The sequence below is a fragment of the Dendronephthya gigantea genome, unplaced genomic scaffold, assembly GCF_004324835.1.
Source record: "Dendronephthya gigantea isolate DGI-Jeju-01 unplaced genomic scaffold, DenGig_1.0 000022F, whole genome shotgun sequence".
Classification (NCBI taxonomy): domain Eukaryota; kingdom Metazoa; phylum Cnidaria; class Anthozoa; order Malacalcyonacea; family Nephtheidae; genus Dendronephthya; species Dendronephthya gigantea.
In genome coordinates, this window is record NW_021163032.1 from 951,623 (window position 1) to 969,723 (window position 18,101).

The following is an 18,101-nucleotide window of genomic DNA, read 5'->3' on the forward strand; positions in this document are numbered from 1 at the left end:
TATAGTAAACTTCAGCGTATTACTATTAAGTCTAATACAAAAGCTACAGCTTTTCATAAACAGAAAGGACATCGTTAATACATTTCCAATTCTATCAAATTATAAACGTTTTTACAATAGTAAAAGTTCTAAATCTAAACAGTTTGTCCAATAAAATTAACTCGAACCTTTGGAAGATTAAAAAAAATGCAAAAGTATACATGCCTGTCATTAAGCTACAGTAGTCGTTAATACGATGCGTTAAGCAAAATCTTGCTAAAAATCGCTTAATTCCTCGATGAACCTGAGTGAGATGACATTGATAGTATATGTTGGTCGTTGGTACAGTCGATTTACCAAGCACATCCTTTCCAAAATTACGTCACAAATAATCATGACGGATATTGGAGGTTCATGCGAGCACAGCTTCACTTTCAGGGTCAATTGACGTAATTTTTGGAAGGGTGTACTTGTTGATATTTAGTAAGTTAGGTCACTATAGTTTTGATGTTCGTCAGTTGACCATAGATTTGTGAATGTAGTAGTTTGTTAGTGTTTGGTGACATATGCTAATGTTTACAGTTCATTTTGTTGGTTCAACAATGCAGTCCGTCAGTTTGTGAGCAAAATCAAGTAGTATGTATAAGTATGATCTACTAGTTCTTGTTAGTCAGTTCTAGTTTGTTTGTAAGTTTGTATTTGGTGCAGTTCGTCAGATGATTATCAGGTTTGTCGGTAAGAGATTGATAAGTCGTTAAAGTTTAGTATAGAGTGATATATAGCATATCATGGGCATCAGGTCTGTTGAATTTGTCGGTCAATTGTCATAAAAATAGTTGGCAGTTTCGGTTAGAAAGTAATTAACGTTGGTTGGTAGTTGGACAGTTGATGTTTGGTAGGTTAGTTGGTAGTTTGTCAGTTGGTTGGTAATTTGTCAGTTAGTCAGCCAGTTGGTAGTTTGTCAACAAGTTAGTTGCATAGACTGTCAGTAAGTTGTTTGGTAGGTTAGATAGTAGTTTGTCAGTTAGTCAATCAGTTGGTAATTTGTCAGTTCGTTCGCGGTTTGTCAGTTAGTGATCAGCCAGTTGGTATTTTTCAGTAAGTAATTTGGCAATTTGTCAGTAAGTCAGCTATTATATTTTCAGTAAGTCAGTTGGTATCATGTCAGCAAGTTAGTTGATTTTTCCAGAATAATTCAATTGGTATATTGTCAATAAGTTTTCTTAATCAAGTCAGTTAGTTGGTTACTAGTATAGCAGTCAGTTAGTTGGTAGTTCGTCAGAAGTATTTGGTACAGTTTGTCAGTAAGTTGGTCTGCAGCTTGTTGGAAGTTAACCAGTAATTATATAGTTTGTTCTTTACCGGTACGTCAGTTAGTAGTGCAGTAATTCGATTGGTTGCCTGTATGTAAGTTAAGTAACAGTTCTCAGTAAGTAACTTAATTCGGTTTTGTAGTTTGTCATTTTGTCAATTCGTTGTTTTTTGGTAAGTCAGTCGATTGCAGTTCGGTAACAGTGATTTTCAGAATGTACGAACGATATAGTATATACCTCGTAGTCAATACTACCAAAGTTTGTGGTGTAGCGTAATGTTAGTAAAATACGTCTGTAGTAGGCAAGTGTATGGTTTTGTACATTTGTAGTAACGAAGTTGTTTCATTGATAAGTCAGTCAACGTCAGTTTGTACGTAAAAAAGTTGGTACCGGTTGGTTGGCTATGTCAACATGTCATTGTACTCTCATATTCTTTCAAAGCTGATGTATATTTGTTTGGTTATTGGTTAGTCGTAAATGTCAACTTGATGTTTGTTTAGTGTTGATGTTCAGTAATGCGTGAATTCAATCGTATCGTCTGTATGTTTACTATGGTTATTGAAAAAAAATCGCGACTATCCAATTCTAGAGATCATTGACCTCATTGTGATGATAAGCGAACAGTCGCAATTGTTTCATTAATTTATCGTCAGTAGTCTTCAGTCAGTCATGACAGTGAGTCAGTCAGTTCTGTCAGTCGTCTGTCGTAGGTCAGTAATCTGCGTTGCATGTACCTTGGTCACCTTGTCACTTACGTCACAATCGGTATGAGTCGTTATGTTCCGTCGTTACGTTGCGTCAGTGTTCGGTAATGTCATCTCACCCCACCTGTCAGATTCGTCAAAAACAGGTTTAGTAATTTTAGCATATGATACTAAATCAGTAACCCTATAGGTTTATAGGTTGAGAGCATTTCTCATTGGTTCAACGCACCCTACTTTAGCCTAATTATTGACTATAACACGTATTGTACATAGCATATTTAAAACTAACTTATAATGTACAATATGATTGCTGAAAGTTACGAGTTTTCTTTAAGCACACTTTGAGCAGAAGAATATACTGCTTGGCTGTCTTGTCCTTGTTTGAAGTCGTTGTAATTGAAATTACCGTGTGTTCTCTGTTCAGTATCGTAAGTTAAATGTTGTTTGATTTTCAGTCGAAATATTTGCTAGAATACTGCTTTTGCGTCACGTTTTGATTCATTTATCACTCGTTGGCAACAATTTAAACCATTCCACATTTTTGTACTCGAAATTCGGTGCTACGTTGTCGTGTTAGTATTTGTTCTGCTTTAGTATTGTAATTTTAGTCAGTCTTTGGTACGTTTTTAGTTATGCGTTTGGTTGGCATGACTCGATTAACGTTATGTGTCTTGCTATAACTTCGTCGTTTCTCGTTCTAGACGTAACGTTGTCGTGTAAAACATCAGTTCCAGTCAGTTCTGATCACTAATAAGTACTAGCAGAACAGTTTTGTGATTTTGTTTGTGCGTTTTGTAGTCAACACGAAGGCAAACGTTGTCCGTAGTGACAGTCATATCGTTTTTGTCAAGTCTCGTGAAAGTTTGTTTCCATTACAAGTCATTTCCATCAGCAGTAGTTTGTGATGAAGTAAGCGTCGGTTCCGTCAGTTTCTTGACAGTTCTGTTGTGCGTATCGCGTCAGTTGCGTCAAATATAAAGTGTGCTTTATAGAAAACTAGTGAATGTTCCTAGCTCTATTATTTTAATATATTAAATTACGAATGATCAAAGTTTTGATTCGAAGCATAAGATCGTCGACATTAATCGGAAAACGTCCAACGGAGAATTGGTGCATTGCAAATTTATCCAATAATTTTTATGATAGGATCAAGAGACGCTCCAAATTCTGATTTAGAAACCAAAAGGAACATACCTTTGTCCATTAATATACTTATCTAACGGACTTTTGAGCTTAAGAGAATTCATTTTATACTTCATCTTCCACCGGAATTATAGCTTTCGCAGAAAGTTCTACTTGACAACGAGTCTAAAAAGAAACAAAAATGAAACAAAAATGACGGTCACAAGGTGGTGTAAACTGTAAAGTTGTGATTTTGAAAACACAAATTGCAAAGAGAATCGGAAAATGCATGACTTTATAACCTAGTATCATAGAGATAATAGATATAGAATGCGTACTGATACCTCTTCCCTTATAAAAATTTGTCTTCAAAGATGTCTATTATTTCTATGACTGGTATCTTTAGGTTTACTGCGGTCAACAGATTTTATCTTCCTCCCATCGCCACACTTCATCTTGAGTGTGCAGTTTATTTCTTGCAAGGAAAACAAAGATTTCTATACAGCGAGATCACATTTAGGTCCCTTTTAGCAAGAACTGGGATGGCGAGTGCACAATTCGATCATGTCTTCAGAAACTGAAAACTTCTAAAAGGCAGAATGATGAACTTTTGAACATGTCCAGCTTTTCCGCGCGCCTTAAATCCACAAATTCATTGTTATTGACAATACTGATCCTACAAACCACAGTAAGAGAATGTGTACGAAATAATAACACGATGTGAAGCAAATTTGCAGCTATAGTTTTTTGTTTTTTCAAATTTATAATCTAGAATATATTTGCTTAATATATTTGCCTTCTCTATGATCATGACTTAGCTTAAGAATCTTACACTGAATCTAGTGAAGTTCTCAACTTAATCCTTAACTCATGCAGTGATTTAATTTTGTATGAACCAACAGGAATTAATGGGAAACTTCATATTTTAAATTCGATATATTTGTTGAGACTTGTAATTTGTTTAAGGACAAATGCCAGTGAATTAAGTGTTCAAACAAAATCAAAGATTTAACTTACATATATTGACAGTATCCAATACGCCTCAAAGCATACACTCAATCAAGCTCGGAAATCATTGAACTGAATAGGCAAAGAATATACAATTTATTACTTACGCTTAACGCTGCCCCCTCACCGTAAAATTCACATTAAACATCCAAACATCTTAACTCAGCAAAGCGTTTCCAACTTCTTTTCTGCAAGCGTAAAAAGCTTGCAACTTTATTTAAAACATCTTAAGAACGAATGAAGAACCGAAACATGGAATCTGGGATAAGATCAGACGGGAAACATTATGATCTTATGGTAATCCAACAGAGATAATTGCACACGCCATGCAGAAAAAATGCACGCTTGATTGGAAACCATGAAATCTTAAATCGCTTGGCTAAACTCGGCCTGGTGGAGCGATGAAGCGTTCCAATGTTTACTGGTTCTCATACAACAATCTGAGACCGGTATACAAGGTTGCGTAATCGCGAAAATTATAAATTATCACATAACGCGCAAATTGGATGGAGTTTTACCTTGCGAGAACGAAGGCTGCCCCAACTCTCTCTGCATGAATGCTGGATATTTTCAATACTTCTTTTTCAACACGGAAGTTCGGTCGGGTAGGGTGTCTGAAAGAAATCTGGGGAGTCAGTACAACATTTTGTTTATAAAATTGTCGCCATACGAGAAACATTTGTTTGTAAACATCACGGTAATAATACCTGTTCAAAATTGGATGTGTCCGAACTAAACTTGGTTTCAAACGTTTTACATCTTTCGTATGTAGTAGCTTTAGTATTTTTTATAGTAATATTGACTATACAACATCATTTTAATAGTTCTTATAGTAGCGCAGTAGTATTTTATACTTTTATTTCATTTTTGGATCAAATATTATTCTTGAAGATAATACATTTGCACGTCATAAAACAAAATTGTGTAAAACCAAATTACTGCGTTTTATTTGGTCGTATTTGTTGTGAAAACGTCAAGGAGACATGAATATAGTTGTTGAGAAATTTCCTCACAAATACACGCCGTCTCTTTTTCACCGGTGACGTCAACTAGTTTGTTTGGAAATGATTTTCGAGGCTCCCAGTCACGTAATCCTCGAGTTAAGTAATCCCTAAGCCAGGTGAACCAAGTAAATCCTAAGTGAAGTGATCCCAAAGTTAAGAAATCCCTAAGCCAGGTAAACCAAGTAAATCCTAAGTCGAGTAATTTCCAAGCTAAGTAATCCCTGAGCCAGGTGTTATAATTATGAGCCGAATGATAAGCGAGTTAAGTGATCCTCATTTCCCAAGCCAAGTAATCCCAGTGTCAGGTCAGACCTGCCCAAATGACCCCCGATACCAAAGGTGATTTCCCAAGATTAAGGTAGACCGCAAAACAGTTAGGATATAATATTATAGTCTTCATATAAGAGGGATAAACAAAGTTGAAATGTGAAATGCATCTGATTTAAGAACTCGCACGGGATGAGATAACAGAACAGAGGCAGAATCTCGACCAGCGAGAATGGAAGAGTTAAAATAAATTTTCTCCTTTCAAAACTCACAGTTACTTGAAATGCTATACATTTTACAGCCATTGTTGAATCAACAACCATATTAGCTCCGTAAGCCAATATTCTCATGTGAGCTCCATATATATACCTGGAGTAAGAACTGTTATATTCGGCCAACTGAGCTACGAAAACCTAAACAAAATTAAAACCAGCCTAACTAACAGATTGCAGAACGATTATTTTACTGTTCATATCGAAGTAAAAACACGAACGAAGGAAAATCACAAGATTGTCCAACCTCTCTCTTTTAGTTTAACTTTTCGGATGCATATTCTCACTCCAGTTTAAATACGGAGCTCAATGATACTCCCTCATCCATGCCATACTTGTGTTCAAATTATCGGAGATTATTATCGGGCGCAAATAATAGAACAGGGTGGGTAGACCTCCGCAAATGAAATAATTTCAGACATTGCTAGGTCAGAGCGCCTTCAATGGGCCAAAATTTTATTTTTGTTTCACAGATTGTTTGTGGGCTATCAAAATTTGAATTAATATAAAAATCACGAGATCGCTCGCGTAAATCCATCTTCGATAATTCGAATTCAAGAACGGCAGTCGCTTCGTGCAAGTCTTGTCAGTTAGTGTGAGTCCTTTGAAAAACCAGAGGAAAAATTAAATACTATTTACACCACATTTTCGAGCAAAGAGTTACAGTACAACTGCACTTTGACTACAATATTCTCTGAACGTTCTTCGCATATAATGCACGAAAAACCTTATAGTTGTTTAAATACAAATAGATATTGACAAAACCCAATATTGTTACTTCTCATCCAGAGTTTTCTGTCAGTATTCATCAAAATCTTCAATCGTATTTACTCACGAGATTCCACATTCTTCGCGATATACTGCAGTGCACCCACCCGTCCACTCACGACTCCTGGATCCTTTTCAGGAATTCACTTTCCAAATCCTAGAATTTCTTGGGCATTTCAGATTTCGCGTGGTCTGAAATTTCACTCATCTCTTAGCTGCCCCCCCAGAGATCTCTCTCAAATTTCTTCCCTCGAACCAAGGTATTCCAGTAATTTCAATATGATTTCATCGTCAAAGTTGATTGAACGAAACATCAACGCGACTAATTGTTACATGTTGCTACATTGCTCGTATTCGCCTCAGAGTTCCAATTCGTTCGCGATTTTCGAAGCAATGTTCTTAAAATTGATGGAACTTCCAGAGATTCGTTTGAAACGCACACCGTTCAGAGATAACCGTGGTAGTTTGCAGACCTCCATCTCCCATTGCACGTTATTCATTTCGGCTGGACTACCGTGTACACAAATTAGGAGAAATTTCTCCCTCTGTTCATAGTCACAGCGATTCTCGTCCAAGACACGTTTGATTTCGTCCATCATCGTTAGCGGGTCCTTTGAGCTTGTCGTCTTCATACTCCAGGTAAAACGAAGTGCTCTCGGTTTCTCGTTCCCTACTTCATTCAAGCCTCTGTTAATAAAATTTCAAAGTATTGCATTAAAGGTCGTCTCCAGTTGGGTTGCTCATCGGTTCTTCTCATAACAATGCGGGACCCGCGAATTTGTAAATCGCCGGCGAATTTTGCATGTTTCAGATTTTTCTAGCTCATATTCATTTAAAACCCACAGGAAACCAGAAATGCGAGAGAAACAAACTCAAAACAAAAGGAAACGTTATCTATTTTGACACTTCCTTAGGCATGTTAGTTTTACCTTCGTGGAGAAATATTCTGTATTAATTTCGAAAGAAAATGTAGAAATGGTGAAAAGTCAAAAAAAATACTACTTGATGAGTAAAAACCTCACAAGTAAACCTTAACTTATTGCTCAGTCAAACTCATGCGGTAACATCATTCGAACAATTTCGAAAGGCTAAATTTGACGGTCGGACAAAATGCGCGTATTCTTTCACGTCCTGTCCCCACCAGACCCTTACGTACGGTAAACAATGTACACGACACGACACGTCACGATACGATACACGACGAAAACGACACACGACGAACACGAGAAAACATCGGTGACATAGCAACTGGCAACTACAGGACGGGCTAATTTGGACAGACGAAACGTTGTCGGGACTTACACAATGAAAAAAACATAATAATTTTAGTGAAAAGCAATCTCTAAACATATCGAAACAGAATTAAAAGGCATGAGCCAGTTGCAATGTCACTGATATCTAGCGGTTGTGGAGATTTCGCTCTGAAGTTTTCTTTTTGGTGCAAAGTGCAAACGAAATACTTGTGGAAGTTTGGAAAATTTCTCGGTGCAAAAAGTACGGCGAAAAATTCACAGAAATGGCAGAATTCCATACGTACAGAAAAGGTAGAGAGGTTGAGTGTGGTTTGGATGGAAAGATTTCGTGGAGAGTATTTACATTTTATATAAAATCGAAATTTTAAAATATTTTTAACATTTTGGTTTATTTCAGACCAGTTTTCTTAATAAAAATATCTTAGTGGCTTATTAACTCTCAACCTTCATCTACCCCTTCCAGTAAACATGTGTACCCGACATAACCATACTTCATCCACATTCACCCTCAATGAACCTTCCTATCCACTGCTCACCCTCGCTCACACACACTCGTTGCTTTCAAGCCACATTGGTTAAGTTGATTGATTCAATTAAATCATTTTGTTAAATCAAATTGTTAGTAGAAAATGCTTTAATTCGTGCAGTTTACATGCCAAAACGTTAGAATAAAACACTGTAGCTGGATTAATTGTTAGTCCTACACGCCATTTGGTTCTACACGCTATTTGTTAATTCATTTAAACCCGATGTTAATTTTTTATACATTAAAACATTTAAAAATTAACGGGTCAGGCTTTTTCTTGGAAACGTTCAAATTCTCTTCGTATTTCAGCCAACTCTATCCTAGTGGCCCTTTTTACTTTGAAATAAAACTTTTTTGGGAGATGTGGACTCCATATTGTACAAACAAAATCTCAACCAATGATATTTTGAAACGTGCATTAGATCAAAAATGCTTAATAGGAGATCAAGTGCAAAGAAACTGGAACCAAATAGGCTTTCTTTCTAAATCCATCATTACTACCGCTCATCAACCATTACCCCTAAAGTACTATTTTATCCCTATTTCTCGTCAAAGATAAGTCCCGGTGACTGCGTACGAACGGATGTTTGGATTCGAGGATGCAAGTGGATTTGCAGTCCAAGGTTATGTGGTTAAGATTATCGCGATTGCTTTAAGTATGGCGAGAGTATGTTTAAGCGATTAGTATGATTAGTTGTGATTAAGAATTTATCGAATCAAATGTTACTTACGATTTGTGGCCATTCTTACAACTCGTTTATGCATTCCTTCAGAGGCGGAAAAACAACAACCAAATTAAAACAAAACAAACCTTCGATTAAACCGAACGAACCTTCGACTAAACCGTGACGTCAGTTTACTTAGCAACGAGGTTCGTGTTGGACTGGTGACGTCATGAGGCAGGCCAGAATCGGGTCCATTCTCCTGGTAATGTTTCTGTCGTGTTTGTCCACCGTGAAACGTACTCCGTTGCGGTGTCTGTCGGTGACCAAAGCGACTGTTGGCTGTACCTCCTGGTTCGGCGCCGCGGGTGCCTGGGGCAGAGCTAGAGAAATGATAAACAGAATTTTATTATACTGTGAGGAAAGAGTTGGAACTAATTGTCTTATTCAGTATGAAAGTTAGTTTAATTCCTATTTTGGCAGTTTCCTCCTGTGGCTGGAGAGATGAAATGTCATGCATCAGGTAAGTTTAGTTTAGGTTCCTCCCAAGAGGTCAGATTGGACAGATGATACTCTCAAGAGCATGTTAAAATAAAACTGCTCGAACCCACTTCCATCGTTAACATATTTTATAGTCATCGTTTGTAGTCAGGACAAATTGTACAAAGTCGTACAACTCAACACAATTCCGAAATCTAAATTCTTAAGGATGAAATCTTACCCGGGTCTTAGTCTATCGTTTTCCCTCGTCACAGCAACGGGCGGTAAAGACCTTCGCACAGGTCCCATGCGATTGGTAAGCGATGTTGGTTGCTTCTGTCTTGACGACGGAGGACCGCCTTTGCTGTTGAAATCAAAAACATTAAATATCAGTTATCTGACCTTAATATCTCCCACTCAAGATGCGCTGTTTGGTATTAAACGGCAATCTTTATTCGAGGCCAACGCGCAATAAAAAAACACCGATATTCCCAAAGAGGATTCAAATCCGATTGTTCTTCATGGCAACTTCATTCACTGTCATCCCCAGTGATATTTTTGAATCATCAACCTTATTCAATCGTCTATTCCGTCTTACCTCGTCCTACTGCCGTTGGTTTGAGACGAGACGGCCGATGATTGGTTGTCACTCATGCTAGTGCCAGATCTATCTGGTACAGCGCTCGACTTCTTATCGTGGTAGGTATTCCTTCGAATCTTCTCGGGAGGTAGACTATGTTGCTGAAATGAGAACACGGGGGCATTAGGGTATCGACAGGTTAGATCACCCAGCGCCCGTGGGGTGTACACCCCCCCTGCCTTCCTATCGCTGCTTTAAATTCGAGAGGAAGAAATTCACTGAAATGTGCTTTAATGGACTTTTCGTTTGCCAAGGACTTAAGGCTGTTTCTGACACTAAATAATCAATGCCATATTAAATTCTCTATTATCCATCTGCTTACCCTTCCACCACCTTTTATCCTTCTGGTACCCCGGTCAGGGAACTCGTCCTTGTTAGGATTTGAAGCCTGACCCAAGATTACTCTATCATTCGTAGCGGCCATGTCGTCTTTATTTGATTCCGTCTTGTCGCACGTTTGACCACCCTTGTCACCAGCGTTGTTTGCCCTGAGAAATGACAAGTGTTGTTTCATGTTTCGGGAGGAGTTTGAGAGGAAAAAATTGAATAAAATTCCCTTCAAAAAGGCTTAAAAACCTTCCCACAGTGCCACATACTTTTCATTGCTGGAAGCACCAATGAAGCGATGAACAATTTCTTTTTATGAATATTTTGCTTACCTATTATACACAAGAGCCTTATTAGGAACCCTGTCACCGTGCGAATGCCTTCGTATCAACTCTCGATTAGTTTTCGCGCCATGACGGTCATTCTTGCTCCGTCCGGTACCACCCGAGCGCGACGAAGGTTCCCGAGAAGGCGTCGTGAGCGACGAGGAATGCGATGCCGCTATCAAGTCGTTCATCGTTATCTAGCAAGTTGAACGAAAAGAGAATGAAATAAAGGCTTCGACATTTACAGTTGCAAAAGCATTGCACCGGCATCGCAAAAGCGTAGGTTCGATTTCTGCCTGAGGACCTATAGTTGACTCATTTTTTCATCAACTGTTCCTGGCTTGAATTTGAAGTGTGTATAATACCACTCGAAATTAAGACCCTTTAAAGCCTAGAATTCTCCATTTACATTTGAGTATTTTCTATCTTGAATTATTTCATGCAAACACTGAGCGATATTTTAAGAAGTTGGCCGCTAAGTATTATTAGGGAGATTTAGCATGAGGATATGAACATCAAAGACGACGTGAAAATGGCGAATAAATATCGACTCTGTTGTCCACACATCAGAATTGGGGAGAATTAAAAAACAACACTTAGCGCTGCTTTCCACTGTCGCGTGGACTTTGAAGACTTTTACGTGCGTGTACGAAAAACGAGACAGTAGAAAGCAGCCCTTAAAAGATATAAAGATAATAGTAAATTATCTTGAGGTGCAATATTGGTAATGCATGGTCGCATGCATAGCTAATGCACAATGAAGATGCTTTCAGAACAATGCCAGGCACTTCAAGATTCACATTTCTCGAACATCGTTTTAAAACTTCCAGAACAGTTAATAAACTAGCATAACTGAGTAGGTTCAAGTGAAGATTATTAACTCACCGAAAGGTTCGCCCGTTTTTCATCCAAAAGTAAATACGTTGCCATGACCTCGTCATAACGATTGTTCAACAAAGACGTTCGTATTTCATCCTTCGTGAAGTTCATTTGAATCATAATATCTGAAGATGCAAGACAGCGAAGTCAATATACAAGTTCAAAATACGTTCGAGAAGGCACGATTAATGTTTTAGCAACGAAAATTTTTGCATAACGCATGCATTCTTTCCTTACCGAGACGTTTTTCATCTGTGAAATCAGGCGACGGTTGGATGTAAGGCTTAAGAGGATCATCTTCATGACCAATGTTCATCCACTTGTCCGACATGATTTGCTTCAAAAATAGATGCATGAATTTGAGTGAAATCGAAAGTACACGCAGGCTTCCGTTTGAGGATGGCTTATGAATTATGTCTTAGTTTTAATCGCATTTACAAATCCCTCGAAATCCGATCGGTGGACAGGAAATAATACTGTACATATGTAGTTAAGCATTGGAAAGAGATAAACACGAACCTCCAGGCGAACTCTTTTCATTGGATTTAAAACTAGAAATTTCTTTAATAGGTTTTCACAATCTGAAAAAGAAAGGTTTATGATGAAATCTCCAAGTTTAGGATTTGAAAGTATATTTATTCATGATAAGCATGGATGGATGTATATTGTGCATCCCACCAACCTGTCGACATATAAAAAGGTATTCTATATTTTCCACGTAAAACTCTCTCCCTTAGTTCCTGTAAGAGAAGAATTAGTTTGTTAGTACATATGATCCAATCAATGCTAACCAAGGTGAAGTATTTCATGAAGTATGCACAATGTCATGGTCAAGTATTTTTTAAGGAAACTTAGGAAAGGCATCTACATACACTATTTAAAGCAGGATTCACTTCTTTACCTTAAGATTCTGTCCATCAAATGGAAGAGAACCACTGACTAATGTATATAAAATAACTCCTAAACTCCAGACATCAACTTCAGGCCCGTCATATTTCTTGCCCTGGAACAACTCCGGCGCAGCATAGGGTGGACTGCCACAAAATGTGTCCAGTTTGTTGCCAGGTGTGAACTCATTGCTGAAGCCAAAATCCGCAATCTTGATATTCATATCAGAGTCAAGCAGCAGGTTTTCAGCCTACCATGAAAATACAACGTCGATTTTATGCATAAGGTCACACAGTATTCTTTTATTGATAAGTAAAGTCAAGTTCAGACAAAGTGCAATAACTTGGTTAATGGGTCACAAGACATAGCCTGCTAATAGCTTAACATGGGACACTGGCAGAGTTATTAGGCCGATAATGGATAGAATATCTAAAATATCACAAACTGCCCAGGTGTTGGTACTTCTTTAACTCAAAAACAGCATATTTTTAACAAGTGATACTGACAGATAGTTTTTTAAACTTTTTAGCAGTACTCTTCATTAATGAAGAAAAATCATCTTACATTAGACAGGGTAAAATGGTAAAAATACTACATTATGGCACATCTGAGTGCATTGAAAGTTAATGGGTTGATAGCAGGCAAATGAATTAGGTAGTTACGGATGGAATAGTAAGTACACTGAATTAAAGCAAATCTACTATGGCTGAGCTAATCGGTTTAACTGAATATAAACTTAAACATACCTTTAAATCTCTATGAATGACATGCTTCTGGTGGCAATACTGAACTGCAGACACAATCTGAAGAACAAGAATAGGATTTTTTGTGACACAATGTTCTCAACACCTTTCCTAATGCACACTGAAAAATGAATCCTGATTTAAAACATAATATTTCTGGGAGAGTAAAATGTCTAAATTTTGAACCTGTCTAAATTTCGATCTTGCTTCCTTCTCTTTCATCCTTCCGTGAGCAACAAGATAATCAAATACCTCTCCTAAAAGTCAAGAAAATTTATGAATAAATAATTTAATACAACTAACAAGCCTTCAATTATTAACACTGCAGCTTGAATTTGAATATTGAGACAAAGGGAAAAAAAATTTTAAAATGTTTTATACAACCAATCAATGGCTTGTTGACACACTTCAAAAAAAAAAACAAACTTCAAAGTAATAAAATAAGAGTTGCCCCAGTGTGTTCAGGACAGATTGGTGATTTTTACACACAACTAATGTAAACATTGGAAAAGCCATGAATAAATGGAGGGGAAAGGATGTTTTAAAACTCTTCCAGAAACATAAACTACTTAATTCAGTAAATCAGAAAAAGATTTCCATTAAGTTACCTCCACTTGCATATTCCATGACCAGATATAACGTTTTGTCTGTTTCAATCACCTCATAAAGTTTCACTAGAAATAAAAATATAATTGAGGTTAGAAAACACATTAAAATCATGTTTATGAAAGTGTCATATGTATTTGGGGGTTTGAAGGTACAAATTGCCTGAAAAATGTTTGACAACTTGTGATGTTTTGGGGCTAGTTGTTTTTCAATTTAATATAGAAATCCATCCATGTTTGGCTTTTCTCTTTGTACAAGACAAAAATGACAATGCTGTCAATAGAATTAGGGATTATGTGTACAAACCTATATTGGGGTGATCTAAAAACTTCATGATGCGAACCTCCCGAAACAGCTGAAAGAAATTAAAGCCTGTTTCAGAATAAATTATCACAATATGCAGTAATGAATAGAAACTTTGCATATCAGGGTATTGACTTTCTAGGCTAATGCTGTTCAAAAAAAAATTATCATCTCATTCAAATTGCAATGCACATCCAAGGCCAACCCAACAAAAAGTGTTTACAGTACTCATTATGCTTGTCACCAGAAAGCAAGCTTAACGAGTGAAAAGTTTATAAAATAGAAACTTTTTTGCAGGTATACTCATTTTAATCTAACCATTACATTTGAAAACTGTACTAAGATTCAGCATGTAACTTTTAAGAACAGCAAGACACATGAACATGAATACAAGTAAGTTGGAAGATTTGCATAATCATAAAATAATTATATTTAGGAGATGACAGCTTTGTCTGTGGGTTAATTCAGTTGGCAAATATTAGCACAATCTTGCATCCTAAATAACTTCCTTTAAATGTTTTTCCTCTAGTTTTGCAAACCTTGCTAAAAAGTGCAATAGCAATCATATTGTATGAGCATGCATGTCCAGTTAGGAGTAAAGATTAGGGCAGGGGGGGGAGTGAATTATAGAAATTTAGAAGGTGGTTAGAGTCAAAAATCTGTTAAAAAAGGAAAGTTTCACTTGTGAATCATATGTTATACATTCTTGAGAAAAAAACTGTGGACACCTCTTTTTTGGGCATGGTAAATGTTGATCTAATTGGAAATTGTGTTCAAATAACTCTATTTTTATATTTGGTGATTGGTACAGAAGTGTAACTACTTTTTATCACAAAACTGGATGCAATGCATCATTTGGGAACAAAGTGTTTTACAAACACAATAACTTCCATTATCTAACAAATAATCTATATTTCAGAAGTTCAAACAAAGTTCAAAATGCATCATATTCTTATGATAATAATGACAGATTTTTCAAGATTTTAACCAAGTGAATTTTGCATGCCAATTAGGTATAATTTAAGTGAGCTAATTATAATTGTCAGTGGGGAAGCAGAGACTATATCATGCTTCGTGTCACAAGGCTCACCTTGCTATTCTATACAGACGACAAAATACTTGTGGGAGACAAATTATCTGGAACTGTCTTTTCCTTATGGGAGGCAGGTTAATGCTTAACCTAAGTTAATATTCAACTAAAGCTGTTACTTTTGTTTGCAACTGTTGAAAGGTGAAAGAGATTTTACAATACCCCAAATAGATTTGACAAATTTTGATACAAACAATTTATGCAAAACAATGCAACAACTCAAAGTAATCTCCATGGGAAAATTGAGAGATCAGGCACCAGGCAGGCTATCCCAAGCATTATAGCAAATTTCAATAAACCATGAAACAAAACTACAGTCTTGTATTTCAGATTTCGGATTTTTTAGGCGGATCTTGTTCATGGGCAAAGGATTTACATCTGGGGACATAAAATCAGATTCCCAAAAAAATCATCTGATTGCTGATGATTTAAACTTTAGACAGACATAATGTTTTGCAATTTTTGGGCATAAAAAACGTTGCTATACATATAAGCTAAATTTGGTTTACAATAGCCTGCTTTTGTCCCTCAAAAACACTTAAACTATTAAACTGAAAACAAAATAGCAGCATCTTCAAATGTTATAAAGAGTTCATGAGCTATCTCAATTGATTTCTATTTTTTGTGGTGCGGAAAAGAGAAATCTGTCACCGAAACATTATTCACTTCAACGGGCATTGGCCAACGTTGTAAATAGCTACATGTTTGACAACATAGCCGAATAATATTTCCTACTCTAGAGCTTCAAAACCTATATTTTTGGCATGCCTAACTTAATATATTATACCAAGAACGTAGAAAGACAATGTATATTCTTTCAAACGAGTGCACTTAATTTCAAAAGTGGATTTTTAAAATGGTGTTATCTATACAAAAACATCAATCGTTTACGAACGACATTTTGAGACATTAGATTTTAATTAAGACGGACGAAAATTCTTTCATTAGGTATTTTTTGTTCCGCGTCCGTCGTCTTAAAAATGCTCATATTCATAACAATTCTTCTGAAAAACTGGCACAATAGATAGCTTACACGAGACTGGGCAGTGGAATGAAGTTTTGCACTGAAAGCTGTTGTTTGAAATTGTTACGAAATCTCGTTTATTGCGATGTTTTCAAAATGATTTACGTGCCAAAAGTTCGCCGCTTCTCACATTAGAAAGTACTTGGGAGTGTATTTTAACTGGTTTACCGAAAGCAAGCATTATAAAATACGTACCTTTTGTAAACTACTGGGATTCAATTGGGTTTTATCGATGATTTTGATCGCAACCTAAAGACAGAGGCATAAATAATGAGGCAAAACTATATATTTCAGTAGCCTAGATTGCGATGCTGACAAATTTAATATAAGCCGGTTGTCGCCAGTTTACGTTCAAAAATATGTCGTAGGGTTATAAACGTCGAGGTTTTTTGACTACAGGGCTTGTTCTTATACCTCCTTGTCCGTCGGCGTGTGTTTGGCCAGTTTAACTTTAGCAAAATTGCCTTTGCCGATAGTTTTTAAAAGTTTATAGTTGCCAATATGTATGTCATCGCTTCCTGTGCCAGCTCTGTTTCGGGAACGACCCGAAGAACTCGAGGACCGTGGTTCTTCCTAGAGAGAAAGACACGCGAAATTCGTTGGAAAAATATCCCAAAACACTGACCCAAACGGCTAAATAATCTAAGTTCCAAGCCGAACAAAAGGAAATGTATAATTTCACCTTTAATAGCGGTGCACCTCCTTCGTTTACAGTCGGTAGTGCTCGAGTTGCCGACATCTTCAGAGGAATTACAACGCGAAGTTGTCACAAATCGGCTTGTTGACAACCGGGTAAGAAAACTGTATCCTTCCACTTGTTTATAGAGCGTTCATTCCGCTTTTGCGAGTCAACAATCTCTATGTTTTCTTCATTCGAAATCGACGTTCCTTTTGAGAATACTTCGTTCGCTACATTCAACTCTTACAGGTTCTGTTCGCTAGTAAATTGTCCACAACACAGCACACATGTGTCGCCCAGTTGATGCGGACAGCCAAAATGTTATGTTCAATGCCGCTTGCCTTGATTGAGTCGAGAAATGGCCAGATTTTTCAACACACAACAAAAATCTAAAGCTTTGAAAAATGGTCGCCTATGAGTTGTTAACCCTCCCGAAAATTTGTAGACGATTTTCTAATTGGACGATCCTGGTCACGTGAGGCGTCTTAGAACACGGAGTGAACCGGAACCTGACCGAGCGTCAAGATTTTGGTAAATTTGTTTAAAAGGAACCTCTTTTTCTCTCATATCTTTGCCTGTCACAAGGCAGCTACGTTTGGGAAACAAGTCGTTGCCTAACAAAAGTTCCTAAAACGGCGATCCGGCAGAAGTCGTCCGGCTGGCGTAAAATAATCAGATGCAAAGATCTGGCTCAGTTTGACCCAATCTTCTTCATCTTTCGTTCTGCTTTTCCTGACGATAAACGCGTCAAGAATTGCTTAATTTCAGCATACTGTGATACGCGTGGAGAAAACGCTCTTATCTTAATTGAAATGGTGAAAATACATTCGAGAATGCATAATTTATTTGACATGGGCAACTTCTGATCAGCATAACAATAAAAAATAGGAATTGTCGAAGATGATTAATGAATTCAAGAATAGAAATTGATATTTAGCTGCAGAACTGTCAAATTAGTATTACAATAAACTATCAAATTATCCAGTGCATTATCAACGTGGGCTCTTCGTTCTGGGTTGGGGAACAGTGCCTTTGAACAAACTCTACCAAAGTACGGCCAAAGATGAAAAACAGGTCATCAGTTTTATAGCGGCGAGCTGGGCGGCATTTCTGCGCAAAATTTTCAATGGAAAATCGCAATATAAGTATGAAACAAACTGAAAACAAATATCCCCAATATTAACAACGCCAACAGAAAAACACCATTACCACTAGACGCTTTTAGCGTTCAACATCTT

General features: G+C 37.1%; 1 protein-coding gene across 3 annotated transcripts; it reads right to left on the minus strand.

The window, feature by feature from the left end:
• Positions 1-78: 78 nt before the first annotated feature.
• Positions 79-17,414, minus strand: LOC114522271 (MAP/microtubule affinity-regulating kinase 3-like). 3 transcript variants are annotated; one of them, XR_003686887.1, is made up of 18 exons: positions 16,867-17,414; positions 16,599-16,757; positions 16,380-16,433; positions 14,074-14,122; positions 13,770-13,835; positions 13,348-13,418; positions 13,165-13,221; positions 12,432-12,668; positions 12,213-12,270; positions 12,050-12,111; positions 11,768-11,867; positions 11,537-11,655; positions 10,658-10,848; positions 10,321-10,486; positions 9,957-10,099; positions 9,600-9,722; positions 8,479-9,261; positions 79-167 (listed from the first exon to the last, which is right to left on the minus strand). XR_003686887.1 is itself a non-coding variant. In XM_028542918.1 (18 exons), the coding sequence occupies exons 1-18, from the start codon at positions 16,921-16,923 to the stop codon at positions 6,797-6,799; spliced, it is 2,274 nt and encodes a 757-aa protein (XP_028398719.1). In that variant the 5' UTR covers positions 16,924-17,405; the 3' UTR covers positions 5,500-6,796. The 3 variants fall into 3 exon arrangements, 2 of the variants coding, with proteins under 2 accessions (XP_028398719.1, XP_028398720.1); XM_028542918.1 differs by lacking the exon at positions 79-167 and adding an exon at positions 5,500-7,124 and having other exon boundaries at positions 9,028-9,261; positions 16,867-17,405; XM_028542919.1 differs by lacking the exon at positions 79-167 and adding an exon at positions 5,500-7,124 and having other exon boundaries at positions 9,049-9,261; positions 16,867-17,402.
• Positions 17,415-18,101: the final 687 nt, after the last annotated feature.

Coding starts and splice junctions, on each gene's coding strand:
- LOC114522271 (XM_028542918.1), bottom strand. CDS start 16,923: ATGTCGGCAACTCGAGCACTACCGACTGTAAACGAAGGAGGTGCACCG. Junction 12,271..12,431: donor TTGATGGACAGAATCTTAAG/GTAAAGAAGTGA, acceptor CTTCTCTTACAG/GAACTAAGGGAGAGAGTTTT. Junction 10,849..11,536: donor AAAAACGGGCGAACCTTTCG/GTGAGTTAATAA, acceptor TCAACTTGCTAG/ATAACGATGAACGACTTGAT.